Genomic DNA, 20,031 nt, shown 5'->3' on the forward strand with positions numbered 1-20,031 from the left:
ATGCTACAATTAGGTTACCAATATCATTGGTAAAAAAAGTAAATATTACTTATTGATGAAATAATGACACTTACTAAGAACCTACTATGGGATCAACATTGGTGTGGTAAGGCACACATCTGTAATTTTTTTTTAATTTTTTTTTTTTTTTAGAGCTGACTGGGAAAATTAGTCTTGAATAACTTCACACCAAAAAAGACTGCCACACAATAAAAGATTTCTTTTTTCCAAATGATAATGAAGCTTCCGATTTATCATCCTAATGTATAAATCTATTAAAACTAACAGAAAATAAAGTCATTTACCATGTAATGTTACCAAGAACAAATCATACTGTAAACTTTCTTACCATAATGCAGTGTTATGTCTCTTACAGTCATGCATAGCATCGAAGAGAAGTTTAGCATGACAAACATAAGTACAAACAACAAAATAAAGCTGATTACCAAGTAACATGTTTCACATGCTGTAAAGAAATTGTTCAGCTTCAGTTGTGTGCTGCATGCTTGCCCATCATGTAGCCTGCCCAACGATCTGCTGTTTCTGCCAGAAAGGTATCCGAATCAATGGTAGCAAGCAACAGCAGTTGGTTGACATGAGTGGCATGGTAGTCCCACCGTGCTAGATTAGGTGCTGTTCCCAATGTAAAATGTCGTAAATCATAAACAGACCCAAAACCTGCGTCGAACAGTGGTAGCAATGTCTTGAGTGACCTCATACCACGCTTGAATAGATCTGCTGCCTCAGCAGCTGTGTCAGATGGTGCAATTGTCTGCAAATCATACAGTCCTAGTAACGAATAAATGAATCCATTTAACACAAAAGAGGAGGGCTGTGTAGGATATTCTTCATACCAAGGTAGTTGGTCAAGAAACATTGCTAGCACACCTCCATTCTGACTTGACACACGAAATGGTTTGAGTCCAGCGACAGCAGCTTGGAGATACTGTGGGTCTCCTCCTGAATGGTGGTATGCACGTGCCAGGACAGAAATTGCGTGGCCCTGGCCCATTGCTGAGTACCTGCACAGGACATTAAAAGCATGTAATGTTTATTGCAAAATATATTTCATCAAACAGTTGTTACAAGGGAGCTTTTGGTTACACAAATAAAATATTTCTAAAATGAATCGTGCTAGTTACTAACTACAAGCTGTATTACAGCTTAGTACAAAAGTTTTGAAATTAATTTTCTATTTGAAACTTCAGTACTGGAGCGCTGAAAAATTGCAATTATGTTACAATTAATTTTGACTATTTCTTGGTATCTTGCTTTCCTCAACTATACCAAAAATAATTTGGTATTATTAATAGGTAATCATGTCTTCTGCAGCACATTTTAAACTAATTAGCATTGTGTGCATTATGATATCAAATATTCACCTTGTATCACTAAATTAATACTAAGATTCACTGTGCCAAACCCTAGAGAAAATCTGTTAATTCTGTAAATTTCTGCAGAGTCAGTGACAAGCAAACTGATAAATTCTACATGATATGCTGCAGATATCTCACAGGAAACCAACTGCAGTCACCGCTAACAAAATTTTGCCACTTAACTGCTACTTCAAAGAATTACAATAGATGTCTACAATGCAAGTTTTCATGGCCAATATAAATCCATCATTGGTGACTTTTGTTACATTGCCATTAGACCATGCTCAAAGCCATGTTCATATGTACAGCATTTTGTGTCCTAATGATAAATCTTGACAGCCTCTGATGATGTCTCCAGCATTAGGATATGAAACATGCCTTAGATCATGGTCTAATAACCCTGTACCAAAAATCGCTAAAATTAAAATCACATGGTTGCTTAAGAAACAAGGTGCAATTCCAAAGCTAAGTTTGTTATTTGTACCAGAGATCTAGAAAACTAAACGTATCAATTCCTATCACATTATTACTACCCTTTCCCTAACATGCATCTCCTTAAATATTACTAATGTTGGTGATTCAGTTAGACCACACTGACAATCAATATTATTTTCTCTGGGTGATTCAGTTAGATCACACTAACAATCAACATAATTTTCTCTGGAATGGATGTAAGTTAACAGATATAAAACTAACGTGCAATGATGTCCTAAAGCACCTTGTTACTTTCCAAAATTTTATTTGAGTGTCCTTATGATGAAAACAGGCATCTTCCACTTATAAGGTTGAAAGGACAGTTTTATGTAGTTCAACCATTTAAAATGAGATACTAGAGTCTTCATCAGATCACAATTTTTTCTCCTTGTGATGGTCAAGATCATGTATGCCAAAAGGTATTAATACTGTTTCCACAAAATTCCTCATTTTGATTTATCATTGTTTGTACGTAGCTTCTTGGTCTCATCACCCAAACTCACTGTTTAATTCCTTGACAAGAGGCAGCTATATGTGTCCCTTAAAAATTGTACTTCTGATGTAATTCTGTTAGTGTATATTTTTCATAGATATCTGAGCTGCTTGGCAGCCTGTTCAACTGAACTAACTGTTTAATGCAGCAGTGAGCAACAAATGTCCATCCACTGTATTGAGCCCTTCCAATATATAATTCAATGTAATACACAAAAAGAAATTCAGACAAGTAACATTCAAGGTTTGAGCAAGACTAATAATGTAAATGTAGAGTTACACATCACAACTCCTTAAAAATATTCTACAATTAATATAAATAATATGTTGTGATTCCTGGAACACTTCACACTGTTGGCACATAATTAGATGGTCAATTGCTAACATGTGTAATCCAGATAGCATTATCATTGCCACATCTCTACATGAACCACATGCAGTCAGTTATTGCAAAGGTGAAGGAGACTCATACAGGCTGATACACAATGAACAGTACATATCGTCTTTGAACCTGTATTCCAGTAACACTGATTTCTAGTCTAGCTGTCACATACTTACAGCCACTACGCATCTTATTATTTAAATATTTGTTTATTAAGTTTGTCTGCAACACTCCACTGGTTTGATTCACTGTTCACGGAATTTGTGTTAATGTAACAACTACGATTAAGGGTCTCTCTCAGCCTCGTGTCTGTGTAACCTGTGCTTCCATTTTATATCCTCTCACCTCTCCAAGGAAGGAACTGTAGTTCTGAATGCTAGGAAGTGTGTCAATCAGCAGTAAATTTCAGCTCCTGAAGGTAATCAATAGTCAGCGATTCTGTTTCATAATTTACCACACTTTAAAAGATAAATAAATAAATAAAAATAAAATAAAAATGAAAGAAAGACAGCTAAACCAGTGAAATATGAGAGAGCAGTGTTAAAGAACCACAGGAGGAGAAGATATACTTGGAAAAAAGCTGTGGCTCAACATCTCCTCTACATGATGCTTAGCAATTTGTCCTTTTCATAATACTGGGATAAAGTAATTAGGTACCAAGATAAATCTAATGACTTTTATGGTCCTAACTTTCATTAGTGGTGACCCTAAATTTGAGGAAAGTGGCTACTGCTGCCAAACGCTAGTCTCACATGTAGTGTAAAACCACAGCTCACGATTTGCAGTGTAAATCCCAGAACTGATCTGATTGTTCTCTTATGTTAGCAACTCCCTCTCTTCATTTCTGCAAAAATTGTATAATGTTGCAAGAATATTTTTTTGGGAAAGAATTAATTTTCTCATCTCTGTATTCCCTTGGTACACTGCTTCCATTATTTGTCCAGTAAGGTATCTCTGAATGCTATGACTGAGCCATCATTTATGATTCTGTGAAACTACACCTCTCATCATAGCTAAACCCGATTGCCTGGTATGCTTTATTGCTTCTATTTGATCGCCATGGTCGGATAAACTGTTTGCTATAGGACTTATATATATTGTCTGAAAAACAGCTGAAATTACAAACAAATTAGCAAATGCGTGTGCACTAAGTCCTCCTGTTCTTGGAGGAAATGTTAACACAAGGCAATAAACCAATGATGTACATCAGTACCTCTAGATGCATTCGTTCAGTACTATCCAAGATGAAATCAATATTGAAATTACCACATACATTAGTGCCCGTATCATTTTTATTAAGTACTAGCGAAATGGGCAATGCTTCACATTTGTTAAAGACGTATGAGAATTGCATGTATGTTCTAAACAGGGTATCCCTGGGATCATTCTCAGGAAAAAAATTTCTGCCCCTTGTTACGACTGTGTGCTTTGAAGGCATGGAATAAAAAATTATAATAAATCATATAGCATATGAATGAAAATGCTTCTTTGTTTTAGTTTTTATTGTTTTTAAAAATTTTTATACACAATATAACTACAAAACTTCAGAATATACAACATTTTTCGTTTTTTTTGTTTACTGTTGTGTAACACCACGAATTGGTCTTATGCACTACCAGTTCATGAAAGGACAGCATACAACTGGACACACAAAACATTTGTCTAATTGTTTAAATAGTTAAAATCAACTGTGAAGAGGAAAACAAAACAGCTACATGTGTAAATGTGTTCTGGCACATATATTGCACAACACACAGCTTCCTTCCCCCCCCCCCCCCTCCCCCTTTCCCTGGGTCTCTGCCAGCCACATCCTCCCACCTCCGTCTGTCTGCCCCCTCCTCCCCCTCCCCATTTTTCCTGTCTCTCCATCTCCACTTCCCTCTCTCTCTGTACAACTCCATACTCTCCTCCTGCTCCACACTCTCTCTGTCCATCTCCCCCTTTCACTCTCTGTCCATATCCTCCTCCTCTCTGTCTATGACCTCCTTCCACCTCTGTCCACCTCATCCTCCCCCTTTCTCACCCTCCACCTACTCCCCCTGCTTATCTGTGTCCATCTGTACATGTAGTCCCTATAAGGCATCCCAATACTCCCAGCACAACATGCCTCCTCCCTCTCTATATGTCCAGCTTTTCCTCCCTTCTCCCTGTCCATTCTATTCTCCCCCTCTCTCTCTGTCCATCCTCTCCCCTTCCAACTGTTTCACTATCCATCTCCTCAACCATGCTCATCCCCACTTTTAAAAGGCTTGCCAATACTACCTGCCCAACATCCCCCCTTCCCTGTCCATCCCCTCCTCTCCATTCTTTCTGTCCACCTGCTCTTCCCTCTTCTCTCTCTATCCATATCCTCCCTCTCCCCCGTCTCTGCTCAGCTGTAGCCACAAAAATGTGTAGCCCATGCAAAATAGATATATAAAGCAGGCCAATACCACTCTCACAACATGCCTGTTCTGAAGATTAGCCTGCAAGCGAGGGGCTTGAAAAACTGGTTTTGCCTTCCACGTGTAGGCTGCCCTGCAAATCAGGTCAATAAGTTGCGCCGATACTACTCCAGCGCATCACATCTGTCATGCAAGGCAGTCTATATGGCAGTGGCTGAAAAAAAGAGTCACATATCTTTGCTTCTATTGCAACTAGGAGGTTATTAATCCCACAGTGGTAATACTTATGAAGTTTGCAGTTTGTAAGCAAAATTTGGTCGAAAACAATCCAGACACTTGGGATAAGATCCCGACATACAAATGTAGATAAAGTCTGCTTTACACACACACACACACACACACACACACACACTAGCCTTTTCCCTGTAAGTTTCACCTGCATGCATGTATGTTGCAAACAACACGTATATCTCTTCGTCCAATTCCTCCTCTCCTCTCTCTCTCTGCTCAGCACCTTCTGACGTCCATGTCTGACCATCTCATCCTCAAACCTCTCTATCCATGCCATCCCCTCTTTCTGCCCATCTCTTTCTCTACCCTCTCTCCCTGTCCATTTTCTCCTTCCCTCCTTCTCTGTCTTTATATCTCCTCCTGCCCCTCTCTCTCCCTATTCATACCCTCCTCCCCCCCCCCCCCTCCTCCTCTATCCATCTCAACCTTCCCACCAGGCATGCCCATCAGCATGTGTAGCCCCTGTAAAAGAGAAATGAAGCAGGCTGCCCTGCAAAGCAGGTCGACACTATTCCCACACAACAAGCCTGTCGTGCAGGGCAACCTGTATGGAAAGGGCATGAAAAGCATGCCTAACTGCCATGCTGGTCCTCTCAGGGCAAGGAGTTGTGGGTCAAATTTGGCCCACTTCAGTCCAGGTGGCTGGGACAAGTTCTTACATATAACTACAAACAAACACTCAGCCTATATTGGTGTATAAGGTATGGAGGTATGGAATGGGGTCACTGTGGCAAGGTTTGTAGGTGGAAGTATCTGACAGCTGGTGAATCCTTCTGCCAGGTAATCCTTGCAGTTGAAAACAACAGTGGTGGAGCCTTTATCTGCAGGTAGGATTATCAGTTTTCAGATGGTGGACTACTGTTCTTTCTGTGGAAGTAAGATTAGTTTGCATGTTGAGGGATTTGGGGAATGATGGTGAGGCACGGTTAGAGGTTAAGGAATTCTGGAAAGTTAACAGAGGGTGATTTGAGGGCAGTGAGGCTGGATCATGATTGGATGGAGGAGTGAACTGAGTTAGGCAGGGTTCAACATTGGTCTTTGGTTGAGTCTGATTGGTAGGACTGGTGAAGAAAAAGTGTTTCCACTGTAGGACTGGGAGTAGGAGAGAAGCTCTTTAACAAGTCCTGCTTGACTGAATTTGGGAGTGGGGCAAAAGGTGAGGCCTTTGGAAAGGACTGATATTTCTGTGGGGCTAAGGCTTCTCCCACCAACTCCCAAAATCCCACTGCCTGGCCACAGAGGAGCATTCCCCTCATAACTCAGTACCACCCAGGACTGGAGCAACTGAATTACATTCTCCGCCAATGTTTTGACTACCTCTCGCCGTGCCCAGATATGAGAAATGTCCTGTCCATTATCTTTCCCACCCATCCTACTGTCATATCCCGCCATCCACGGAACCTACACAATATACTCGTCCATCCCTACACAACCCCTGCTCCCAACCCATTATCTAATGGCCCACACCCCTGTAACAGACCTAGATGGAAGACAGGTCCCATACATCCTACCACCACCACCACCACCGCCACCTACTGCAGTCCAGTCACAAACATCACCTATCCCATCAAAGGCAGGGCTACCTGTGAAACCAGTCATGTAAACTACAAGCTAAGCTGCAACCACTGTGCTACTGTGGGCATGACAACCAAACAAGCTGTCTATCCGCATGAATGGGCACCGACAAACTACGGCCAAGAATGAATGGAGCACCCTGTTGCTGAGCACACTTCCAAACATGACATCCTTCATTTCAATGACTGCTTCACCGCCTACGCCACACCAGCTTTCCTGAATTGCGCGGGTGAGAACTTTCCGTGCAATATATCCTATGTTCCCCTAACCGTCCTTGCCTCAACCCTCATTAGTCATTGTCTCTCCCATCCAGCCCCTTCCCGTTCAGATTCCCGCACTACACAACCCTAATTCCACCATTGCACCCAGTCTTCTTACTTCTCTTCTTTTCCACTACACCCCCCCCCCCTCCCATGCCTCGCGTCTAACCTCCCGACTGCACATACCTGTCCTACCCTCTCTCCACCTTGCCCTCCACACTCCGCAGCAGCACATAACTGTCTGCCACCCCTATCCTACTATCCCTCCCTCTCCGCACCCCAGCCTCCTCCTTACCCCCCACCCAGTTGCCACTCCCATCATGCACTGCTGCTCACTGTGTGGACTCAATTTCCTGAGGCTGCAGTCACGTGTGTGGGAGGGAGGGAGAGGGGCTCTCTCTCTCTCTCTCTCTCTCTCTCTCTCTCTCTCTCTGTGTGTGTGTGTGTGTGTGTGTGTGTGTGTGTCACTAACACATACTCTCACAAATTTTTGCATTATGACATATTTGAGGTAAATGAAGAAGTGGTATTAAGAAAATATTTTGACATAGCATCTGTTGAGTGACTGAATAGCAAGTGAGATCTGTGGTTACAAGCACAGTAAAAGCAGAAAGAAAGTAAGTCTTCAAATATTTTCAGTACTCTATCTAGGTAAAAATACTCTGCAAAAACCTGCAATGTACATTGAGATTCTCCTCCGTTACAACCACAAAGGATATATTGCAAAAATGATTCCTTATGTGCTTCCATGTAATCAGTTATTAATGTTACTTAATCTTCACAGTCATTATAGGAGCTCAAGATTATTCACAGATTTTACTAACCACGGGGTTCGTAGAATTTCTATTAAAGTTTCCACAAGACACTTCAAGTGTTTCCGTGAATTTCCCTACTGCCAATTTTTGTGTGTAGCTCATGGGCACCTATGGGCAGCACCCTGGTGTCTGCCACTATTTCTTACTAACCCAGTGATGTGACAGGATATACCACTCTGTTATTTAGTGCACTGAAGCTCTCCTTTACGTGCTAAATGGGCTGTAATGGGCTGAAGGATCTTTGTAACCACGTGGCACTGATTGGACAGCTTTATCGCTAAATTGGATTCATCACAGAGATGAAATTTTATGATTGCATGCTGTTTTTGTTTAGTCACAACCTTTCTTTCTTTCTTTCTTTCTTTTATTTACATTTTCTTTGAATTGAGCCAATAGAGTGATGGCTCTTACAAACATCAGTATGACAATAATTAGACTTAGAAAATATGTTTTCTACTGCAATTGTTGCATCTTATATCTATTTTATACATTTATTACATTACAGCCAATGTGCTACTGGTCCATGTTACAATCCCTGTCTTAAAATTCATTGAATGAAGGTAAGCATTTTTTCTATCTGAAAAGATTTGAATTTTGTATGAAAATCATTCCTCATACGAGAATTTGGTAGTTTGTTAAACTTAATCAAGCCATTGATGTATGGCCTTCAATCTGATGTAATTAATGTTGTTCTTTTTCAGAAATTTTTAAAATTTCACCCAGCTGTTGTGATCATGTAAATCACTGCATTTGATACCGTCTGTTGACTGACTCATTAAAAACGTAACTAATTTAAATATGTACATAGAATATGTTGTTAGGTATTGGTGCTGCACAAACACTTAACAACATGAAATTCTACAGCCTATCCCATGTATAAGTCTTACTGATTTTTTTTTTCTATAATATTATTCTTTTTAGGTGTACCTCAGTTCCACAGTCTCATAGTTCAATCCCGTAACTGAGAAGGGTGAGAGTTGTTTCATAACACACTATTATCAATGTCTGGCTAGGAACTATGTTTGCAAGCTACCTAAGGAGATACGTGGCACTGCTGACCTTTCCGCATACAAAATTCGTATATCAAGACACAAAGGAATTAAAGACATAAGCTGCCTATAGGCATTGATTTACATTAATGGGACACGTTGAAAATTTATGCCGGTCCTTGATTTGAACTCGGGCCTCCTGATTACTAGGCAGATTCTCTGACCACTACACCATCTAGATACATCAGTCACCACAACTGCATGGACTACTGTAGCATGCCTCCTGTCAGACCCAAATTCTCAACTTATACCACACACTACAGATGTAGTGCTCCTGCTCTTAGCCTCACTATTTGCAGCATCTCGCAGATTCCCATAAGAGTTCGAGCTTGGTGTACATCTGCATTGAAGGGATCACTCACCATAATCATCATAATTGTATAAAAATGGTGTCTCTCTCCCCCCCCCCCCCCCCCTCCAAAGATGCCCGAGAAAACAGACACCACATTTAAAATACATGTAGTTTGTCCACCACAAATTTTCAACAACTTACACACTCAAGAATACAGCTCCCAGTTTCTGTTGTTGAGGTGTTGCATACATTATTTACTTTGTTGTGGTGGGGACTGCCTATTTTAAATGCCAGTAATTGAGATTTGGTGACATTCACCTCGAAACCATAACAACTGAAGTATTTCGTAACTTCTGTTACAGCACTAGTAGCGAAAGATTCTGGCTCCTTACATTTCCTACTATAGAATAATATTGAGGTGTCACCTTCACAGATTACTATACGGGAGTTAACGAATTGTGCAGTGTTTTTGAGATGTATGAGGAAGAGAAACGGACCAAAGATTGAGCCCTGAGTAACCTTGTATTGTTGTCTCAGTGATGGATTGAAATTTCGTAATTTTATTATCTACTTTGTATGACAGTTTAGTGCACTGTTTGTGATTCAACCGGTATGTAAATAGAAAGTTCATGGATGGTCCTGAATACAATAGGACTTCAGTCTTTTTTTAGAAGTTATCTCTGTTTTACCATGTTGAATGTTTTTGTCGGATCGAAAAGTATTCGTGCACTCTGCATTCTCTGCTCCAACAGATAGTAAATTTTTTAAAGGAACTGTATAACTTTGTAGTTGTACTTAGCTCTTTTCTGAAGCCACAACCAACAAGCACTTTGCATTTTGTGAAAAAGACACTTAGCTAGGATAGGATAATAAATTTGAATATCTTACTAAAGATGGAAATTATGATTTTGGTCTGTAGATGGAGACATGCTCCTCTTTTAAAACCTAGTTTCACTACACTCATTTTTAGAACAGCTGGATACATGTTTTCTCTAATGCTGCATTTAATCAGGTAGATAAGAGGTTTTGAGATTCCCTTTAAGCACACCTTAGTAATTTCACTTGATATGTCATCCTATCCAGGTGAAAAATTTTTCTTTAGCAAGTGTACTGCCTTATGTGGCTCCTGCTCAGCCACTTCCACAAATTCAAACTCAATACACTGAATGAGGTGACATAGGGTCTCTCCCTGCGTATCTATAATACGTGTTCACTGGTCGACAGAAATGAAGCAGCTATTAAAAATATTACATACAGTATTTGCATTTTTTATAATGTTTCCATCATGTTTTATGCTGCTGAATGGTTCCATGTTCATCTTCTTGGGACTCTCATGGTGTATCTCAATTAGCTCCCAAGATGCTTTGCTTATGTTGTCAGACTGTTCTGTACGTCTGCTGTTAATCTGATTAGATTAGATTAGTACTTGTTACATAGATCATGAATACGGCACTTCATAATGATGTGGAATGTGTCAGGTTAATAAAAGGTGTCTATACAAGATATTACACTACACAAAATATTACATGACACTTAATTTTTTTTTGTGGGGGTGGGGAAATTACCCACTTACTACATCCAAAAATTCATCTAATGAGTACGAGGAGTTGCAATTCAGAATTTTTTTTAATTTTCTTTTAAATGCTACATGGCTATCTGTCAGACTTTTGATGCTATTAGGTAAGTGACCAAAGATTTTTGTGGCAGCATAATTTTACCCCTTCTGAGCCAAAGTTAGATTTAACCTTGAGTAGTGAAGATCATCCTTTCTCCTAGTGTTGTAGCCATGTACACTGCTATTACTTTTGAATTTGTTCGGATTGTTAATAACAAATTTCAATACTGAAAAACAGTTAAGATCCCAAGTTCTTTAACACTTTCGCTGTGGCATCGGTGCAGACGCGCAACTCTCCAGTGCGGCCCGGCAACGTACGAGTGTGGGCCAGTAACACTCTGAAAGGGCAGGTACTGTCATGAGACAGATTCGAAAGCTATGCTTCCACGCTATCATCACTCTGCAATTCTTCTGCAGCCTCTAAATGATAATCTCCGTGGTATGCCTCATCCTCACTACACAGAAAATCACTGTCGTCTAGTACACTAAGTAACTGTTCCTCTGTCAATTTAACACTTTTTCTGCTCCTTTTCACATTGGAAGGTCCAGGTGTCTGTTCATTAGTCTCCATTACAAACAATATATGTTCGATAACTGACCACACAAAGGTGTACACACTTTAATGCTAGCTTAGCCGCTGCAACTAGACTGCGTAATCTGACAGTGAGCACGGACGCTTATAAGCGTCAGCCGCACTGGTTCGTGGCTTGTTGTGGCGCTTATAAGCGTCAGCCTCAGCGAAAGTGTTAAATAAGTGTTTGCAAGATGATCTTGGATGAGCTCCAGCAATTATTCTGATTACATGCTTTTGTGCAATGAACACTCTTTTACTCAATGATGAGTTACCCCAGAATATGATGCCATACAAAAGCAGAGAATGAAAATAGGCGTGTTAAGCTAATTTACTGAGATGTATATCGCCAAAATTTGCAATGACCCTAATAGCATAAGTAGCTTAACTCAAACGTTTCAGCAGATCTTCAGTGCATTTTTTCCAGTTCAACTCCTCATCAATGCATACACCTAGATATTTTGAATATTCTACCTTAGCTATTGATTTCTGATCGAAGTCTATATTTATTAATGGTGTCATTCCATTTACTGTGTGGAACTGTATATACTGTGTTTTGCCGAAGTTTAATGAGAGCCCATTTGCACAGAACCACTTAACGATTTTCTGAAAAACATCGTTTACAATTTCATCAGTTAATTCTTGTCTGTTGGGTGTGATAGCTATACTTGTATCATTAGCAAAAAATACCAGCTTTGCATCTTCATGAATATAGAATGGCAAGTCATTAATATATACTAATAACAGCAGAGGACCCAAGGCCGAACCTTGTGGCACCCCATTCTTGATTGTTCCCCAGTTTGAGAAATCAGCAGTTTTTTGTATATTATGTGAACTGCTTATTTCAGCTTTATGCACTCTTCCAGTTAGGTATGATTGAATTCCATAAGTTAGCAATTTCAATTTTAAAAGTTTTGTTTGTCTGAGTGTGTGTTTCCTCGAAAACCTGCAGAGTAGCAGCTTCATACAGCAAGTTTACATCATGTATACTCTGCTTGAGTCTAAGCAGATTTGGTGGGAGCTTTAGTCTAGGATAATGTCCATACTGACAGCGTATAATTACTGTCTGGTCTCTGACTGGACAGCAATAGTAATAATGACTCAACAGGGTTGAGTAGAACTCATTCCATTTATCATCAGACCCATTCACCAGTGATACTTCCATTCATAAACCAATACAAATAACGGTACACTATTTGGGATTAGTAATTTTTTAGGAATTTGTTACTAATTAGTAATTATTAGAAATTTATGTAGTATTTGTCATTGAACCCACATCATAAAAATGGATGTCTGGTAGTTTCCAAGATTTCTTGAGAATGGATATGGTGACTGTTGAAACATTTACTTATCAGGTTACAAACAAAAAAAAATTAAATTTCGATGGAGTTATTTGGATATTGTGTTCAAATGTCCTCAGAAGAATTTTTGCATTTACAGCAAATCCCTTAAAACTGTATTTATCAAGTCACAGTTTGTCTTGCTGCGAGATGCTTTGTAACGTATTTATTTCCTATCATTATTGAGAGTACAGAGATATGACCATTTTCTTTAGAAAGCTCACACATCTGGAGAAAGTTCAAACGAGTTCCCAAAGCACAAGTATTAAACACTAAATCTTCTTCATACACAAATGACATTTTCATTTAATCTTATCAATGAATTAGAGCCTGTCATTTGCTTAACCAAAAACTAAGCCTGTACTATTTCTTTCAGTTCATATTCTCAAACTGTCAATCTGTACCCGTTATCACATTCTTGGTTCATGTTGAGATTCATCAACTGTGTGATCAAAAAATCTATATTTTTACATTTTGGGAAGTTGACAGCTGGATTTCTCTACATTTACAGCCATTTGCCAGTCATAGCAACAGGTTGATGTCTTGTCAACATCTGGCTGAATATTACAATTGTTACCAGAAAAGATTTCACCACAGTAAAGATTTCCTCATACATAATCATGTCACTGAGAAAAAGTGAGACACTGTAACTAATACTAACTGGCATGTCGTTTATTAATAATACAAACAGTTGTAGCCCTATCACACTTACTCTAGCACAACCTGTTCTCGCTCCAAGTGCCAGTCCAATGGCAGCCGGACACCAAGGGTCAGTGGTGGGCAGCAAAGAGTGAACAGCTGTAATGGCTGATATGTGGCAGTCAGGCAGCTAGGTCAAAGCCTATGTGATCACATTGCCATAGTCAAATGCTTACAGGCAAGGGTGAAGTGGCTTGCGCAAACGCAGAAAGTGGGCAATGACACTGCCTGGTGGATAGCTTATCCTAGCTATGTCTACCCACAAACGAGCTGATGGATGGGTGCTGATGGCTGCCAGTGCCCCATGGGGGATAGTGTAACAGCTCTAGGACACCTACTTCATTTGCATTAGTGGATGGCACAATGCAAAATAGTGTGTTATGTTCTATCTATCAAACACTGCAAACATTGTTGTTAGCCATAAAAATAATAGTAATGTCATGCTGAGACTACCAGAGTTAGTACAACAGAATGGAAATGCAATAATGTGATGCATTTTCTTGAGACTTGTCTAGCACACGTACTGTTACACTTGGGCTTGAGATGAGCTGGATTTCCTGGGGAAAGAAAACCAGCTGGAAATGCTGCTGTAAGAGGGGCTACTGAATCATTTTTTATTTTTTGTATTTATACAAACATTTAATCGCATTTCACAATAAAATTATCTAGACGAAAACTTGCAGTCTGCTGGATCGCAACACTGGTTGATGACTTTTCCACATACGGAAGTAAAGCTACTTACGTTAAGCGAGTTCATTATTCTTAAGCCCAAACTCCATATATACCAGGTGATCAAAAAGTCAGTATAAATTTGAAAACTGAATAAATCACAGAATAATGTAGATAGAGAGGTACAGACTGACGCACATGCTTGGAATGACTTGGGGTTTTATTTAAAAAAAAAAAAAAATTCAAAAAATGTCCGACAGATGGCGCTTCATCTCATCAGAATAGCAATAATTAGCATAACAAAGTAAGACAAAGCAAAGATGGTGTTCTTTACAGGAAATGCTCAATATGTCCACCATCATTCCTCAACAATAGCTGTAGTCGAGGAATAATGTTGTGAACACCACTGTAAAGCATGTCCGGAGTTACGGTGAGGCATTGGCGTCGGATGTTGTCTTTCAGCATCCCTAGAGATGTCGGTCGATCGATACACTTGCGACTTCAGGTAACCCCAAAGCCAATAATCGCACGGACTGAGGTCTGGGTACCTGGGAGGCCAAGCATGAAAGTGGTGGCTGAGCACACGATCATCACCAAATGACGTGCAAGAGATCTTTCACGCGTCTAGCAATATGGGGTGGAGTGCCATCCTGCATAAGCATCGTACGTTCCAGCAGGTGTTTATCAGCCAGGCTGGGGATGATGCGATTCTGTAACAATCGGCGTACCTCTCACCTGTCACGGTAGCAGTTACAAAACCAGAATCACGCATTTCCTCAAAGAAAAAAGGCGCCATAACGGTAGATGTGGTAAATCCAACCCATACCGAGACTTTCTCGTCGTGCAATGGAGTTTCCACGACAGTTCTAGGATTTTCGGTAGCCCAAATTCTGCAGTTGTGGGCGTTGACAGACCCTCAGAGTGTGAAATGAGCTTCATCGGTCCACAACATGTTACTCAACCAATCGCCATTTTCCGCCGTCTTTTGAAACGCCCACACTGCAAATGCCCTCTGCTTCACTAAATCGCCAGGTAACAGTTCACGATACCGATGGATTTTGTGCAGATAGCATCAGAGGGTAAGCCTAAGTGCCAACCAAACAGTAGTGTATGGGATGCCGGTGCGATGTGCGACTGCACGAGCACTGACTTCCCCGTGCATAGATGAACCCGCTAGAGTCTCCATTTCTTCCTGAACTGTCTCAGCAGCATTACGCCTTGTGCTCGGTCGGCCACTACGGGGTCTATCGTCTAAACAACTCGTGACTTCGAACTTCAAAATCATTCTCGCCACAGCTGCATTTGTCAACGGACCTTTATCTGTTCGAATCCCCTTCCTATGGCGATAGGATCGTAATGCTGAACTAGCACATTCCCCATTCTGATAATACAGTTTCACTAAAAGCGCCTTTTCAGGCAACGTCAACATGCTGCGACTGCTGGCGCATCTGATTCTCTCTCTCATTACAGCTCCTTTTATACACGACTGTCATGCGCAGTCACTGACGTTTTGCTGTCCAGCGCCATCTGTCGGACATTTTGTGAACTTTTTTTTTTGTTCTAATAAAACCCCATGTCATTCCAAGCATGTGTGTCAATTTTTACCTCTCTATCTACATTATTCCATGGTTTATTAAGTTTTCAAATTTATACTGACTTTTTGATCCCCCGTTATTATAAAAATGAATGTACATATGTGTGTATGTTCCACAACTCTTCCTAAACCAATAGTCTGATTTCAACCACAGTTGGTACACATCTCCCTTACTGTCAAGGCAACAATCACTGTGGGCTATTATAGTTCAGGAGATATGTCAAATAATGAAATGTGTGAAAAACTACCACAACATGCACGATGTTTAAATTTATTACTTCCGTGTTACTAACTCTATTTGTGATAAATTTCGCAGACAGTACCCTCGTATGCTGCTAAATGCACCCACAACATTATACCACAGTACCATACATAGTTCAGGAGATATGACATCATAAACACTGAGATGCTTGAAAAAATGTCGCATCACGAATGAAGTTTTAATGCATTTATTGTTTATCACAAACACACTCCTACAGTTGCATTAACTTTAGGAATTTTCTGATACCTGGCAGCACCGTTGACATTTTCCAACTGCAAAGTGCAAATGGCTGCAAGTGAAAACAACAGTTGTTTATGGAGCTATGAAGAAGTGTTGCCATAGAGATGTTTACAAAATCACCTTGTTGACATGTGAAGCAGGTGCACCCAGCACCCAGGAAGTTGCACCCAGCACCCAGGAAGTGTCCAGGATACTGTTCTTACACATTTGTAAATTACGCATATTTCTTTGTACGATTGTTTCTTAATTTCAGAGGTGTTTTCATGAATACTCACATTGGAAATGTTTTCAATATTATGCTACAAATGAGTTTCATTTTTGTTTCTGTTTCTACCAGAAAAGTGGCAAAATGAATATCAAGGTAGTGATGGTTTTGTCAGCTACTTATTTTACAAAGCAAAGTAAATTAGATGTTGACAAACCTCAGTCAAACCTGGCAGCAGATTTTTACCTTTTAGGTGGGACATAAATTATACTGAAATTCAACAGTAACAACTAAAATTAGTCTATTGTTCTAAGAAACAATGTTAAATGGTTCCTACAGCATGATCTTGTTACCTCATTTGTAGTCCATCCACATCATTGAATTCTAAAGAAAGAAAATTCTGCTCAGATGAGAACAACAACATAACTCATCATCAACAATTATTATTATTATTATTATTATTATTATTATTATTATATTCCTTTCTCAGACGTTATGTCTGGTTAAAAATGGAAAGTGACGCAGACCTTGATCAAGCGTGACTTCCTTTTAACTGTGTGGTATATGTTACATTGCATTTAGGAACTTTTGGGTAATTGAACATGTATCAATAATTACAGATTTCTGTAGTTGTATATATACATTTGGATGTAGCTGTATTGCATTGATGTACTGGTGGATATTGTGTGGTATGACTCCTGTAGTTGATAGTATAATTGGTACAATGTCAACTTTATCCTGATGCCGCATGTCCTTGACTTCCTCAGCCAGTTGGATGTATTTTTCAATTTTTTCTCCTGTTTTCTTCTGTATATTTGTTGTATTGGGTATGGATATTTCGATTAGTTGTGTTACTTTCTTCTTTTTATTGGTGAGTATGATGTCAGGTTTGTTATGTGGTGTTGTTTTATCTGTTATAATGGTTCTGTTCCAGTATAATTTGTATTCATCATTCTCCAGTACATTTTGTGGTGCATACTTGTATGTGGGAACGTGTTGTTTTATACGTTTATGTTGTAAGGCAAGTTGTTGATGCATTATTTTTGCTACATTGTTGTATCTTCTGAGGTATTCTGTATTTGCTAGTATTGTACATCCGCTTGTGATGTGATCTACTGTTTCTGTTTGTTGTTTGTAAAGTCTGCATTTATCTGTTGTGGAATTGGGATCTTTAATAACATGCTTGCTGTAATGTCTGGTGTTTATTGTTTGATCCTGTATTGCAATCACGAATCCTTCCATCTCACTGTATATATTGCCTTTTCTTAGCCATGTGTTGGATGCATCTTGATCGATGTGTGGCTGTGTTAGATGATATGGGTGCTTGCCATGTAGTGCTTTCTTTTTCCAATTTACTTTCTTTGTATCTGTTGATGTTATGTGATCGAAATGGTTGAAGAAGTGGTTATGAAATTGCAGTGGTGTAGCCGATGTATTTATATGAGTGATTGCTTTGTGTATTTTGCTACTTTCTGCTCGTTCTGGAAAGAATTTTCTTAAATTGTCTACCTGTCCATAATGTAGGTTTTTTTATGTCAATAAATCCCCTTCCTCCTTCCTTTCTGCTTAATGTGAATCTTTCAGTTGCTGAATGTATGTGATGTATTCTATATTTGTGGCATTGTGATCGTGTAAGTGTATTGAGTGCTTCTAGGTCTGTGTTACTCCCATTTCACTAGTCCAAATGCGTAGGTCAATATTGGTATAGCATAAGTATTTATAGCTTTTGTCTTGTTTCTTGCTGTCAATTCTGTTTTCAGTATTTTTGTTAGTCTTTGTCCATATTTTTCTTTTAGTTCTTCTTTAATATTTGTATTATCTATTCCTATTTTTTGTCTGTATCCTAGGTATTTATAGGCATCTGTTTTTTCCATCGCTTCTATGCAGTCGCTGTGGTTATCCAATATGTAATCTTCTTGTTTAGTGTGTTTTCCCTTGACTATGCTATTTTTCTTACATTTGTCTGTTCCAAAAGCCATATTTATATCACTGCTGAATACTTCTGTTATCTTTAGTAATTGGTTGAGTTGTTGATTTGTTGCTGCCAGTAGTTTTAGATCATCCATGTATAGCAAATGTGTGATTCTGTGTTGGTATGTTCCAGTAATATTATATCCATAATTTGTATTATTTAGCATGTTGGGTAGCGGGTTCAGAGCAAGGCATAACCAGGAGGACTTAATGAGTCTCCCTGGTATATTCCACGCTTAATCTGTATTGGTTGTGATGTGATATTATTTGAATTTGTTTGGATATTAAGTGTGGTTTTCCAATTTTTCCATTACTATGTTTAGGAACTGTATCAATTTAGGATCTACTTTGTATATTTCCAATATTTGTACTAACCATGAGTGGGGTACACTATCAAAAGCTTTTTGGTAATCAATGTATGCATAGTGTAGTGACCTTTGTTTAGTTTTAGCTTGATATGTCACCTCTGCATCTATTATCAGTTGCTCTTTACATCCTCGTGCTCCTTTGCAAAAGCCTTTTTGTTCTTCATTTACAATTTTGTTCTGTGTTGTATGTGTCATTAATTTTTGTGTAATGACTGAAGTTAATATTTTGTATATTGTTGGTAGGCATGTTATGGGGCGATAATTAGCTGTGTTTGCTGTGTGTGCTTGATCTTTAGGTTTCAGATAAGTTATTCCATGTGTAAGTGTATCAGGGAATGTGTGTGGGTCTGCAATGTAACTGTTAAATAATTTAGTTAGATCTGAATGTGTTAAGGTGAACTTCTTTAGCCAGAAATTTGCTATTTTATCTTTTCCAGGGGCTTTCCAATTGTGAGTAGAATTAATTGCTTGGGTGACTTCATGTTGCAAAATTATCACTTCAGGCATTTGTGGTATCATCTTGTATGTATCTGTTTCTGCTTGTATCCACCGTGCATGCCTGTTATGTTGTAACAGGTTTGATCATATGTTGCTCCAGAAGTGTTCCATGTCTGTTATGTTTGGTGGATTGTCTATTTTAATGTGTGTGTCATCTATTGTCTGGTAAAATTTCTTTTGGTTTGTGTTGAATGTTTGGTTTTGTTTCCTTCTATTTTCACTTTTTTTGTATCTTCTAAGTCGTTTGGCATTGCTTGTAATTTCTGCTTCTTTTCATCTAATTGCTCTATCGCTTCTTGTTGTGAGATTTTACCTAACATTTTTCGTTTTTTTTTTTTTCTGACATTTCATTTCCTATAAATTGTGTTAGCTGTCCGATGTCTTTTCTCAGTTTTTCTATTCTTATCTGTAGCCTGTGTTGCCATGCTGGTTTTGTGGGTTTCTTCTGTGTGTTGGTTGGTTCTGATCTCTGCCTAGTGTGTATATTTAGTGTAGTGAGTGCTCCTATATAAACCAGTAGTTGTAACTCTTCCATATTTGTGTTTTCATTTATTTTGTTGTGTATGATTGTGTTGATAGTTTTTATTGTTGTTTCGACTTGTGGGTTAT

At 39.0% G+C, this 20,031-nt stretch overlaps 1 protein-coding gene across 1 annotated transcript in view; it reads right to left on the reverse strand.

Moving 5' to 3' along the window:
- Positions 1 to 205: 205 nt before the first annotated feature.
- Positions 206 to 20,031, reverse strand: part of LOC126175173 (D-glucuronyl C5-epimerase B) — a 131,816-nt gene continuing 111,990 nt past the window's right edge. The window contains exon 9 of the mRNA XM_049921763.1: positions 206 to 1,022. Within this exon, the coding sequence (XP_049777720.1) occupies positions 488 to 1,022 (535 nt within the window). The 3' untranslated portion in view covers positions 206 to 487. The remainder of the gene's footprint in view (positions 1,023 to 20,031) is intronic.

This window comes from Schistocerca cancellata, chromosome 3, assembly GCF_023864275.1.
Source record: "Schistocerca cancellata isolate TAMUIC-IGC-003103 chromosome 3, iqSchCanc2.1, whole genome shotgun sequence".
NCBI lineage: Eukaryota > Metazoa > Arthropoda > Insecta > Orthoptera > Acrididae > Schistocerca > Schistocerca cancellata.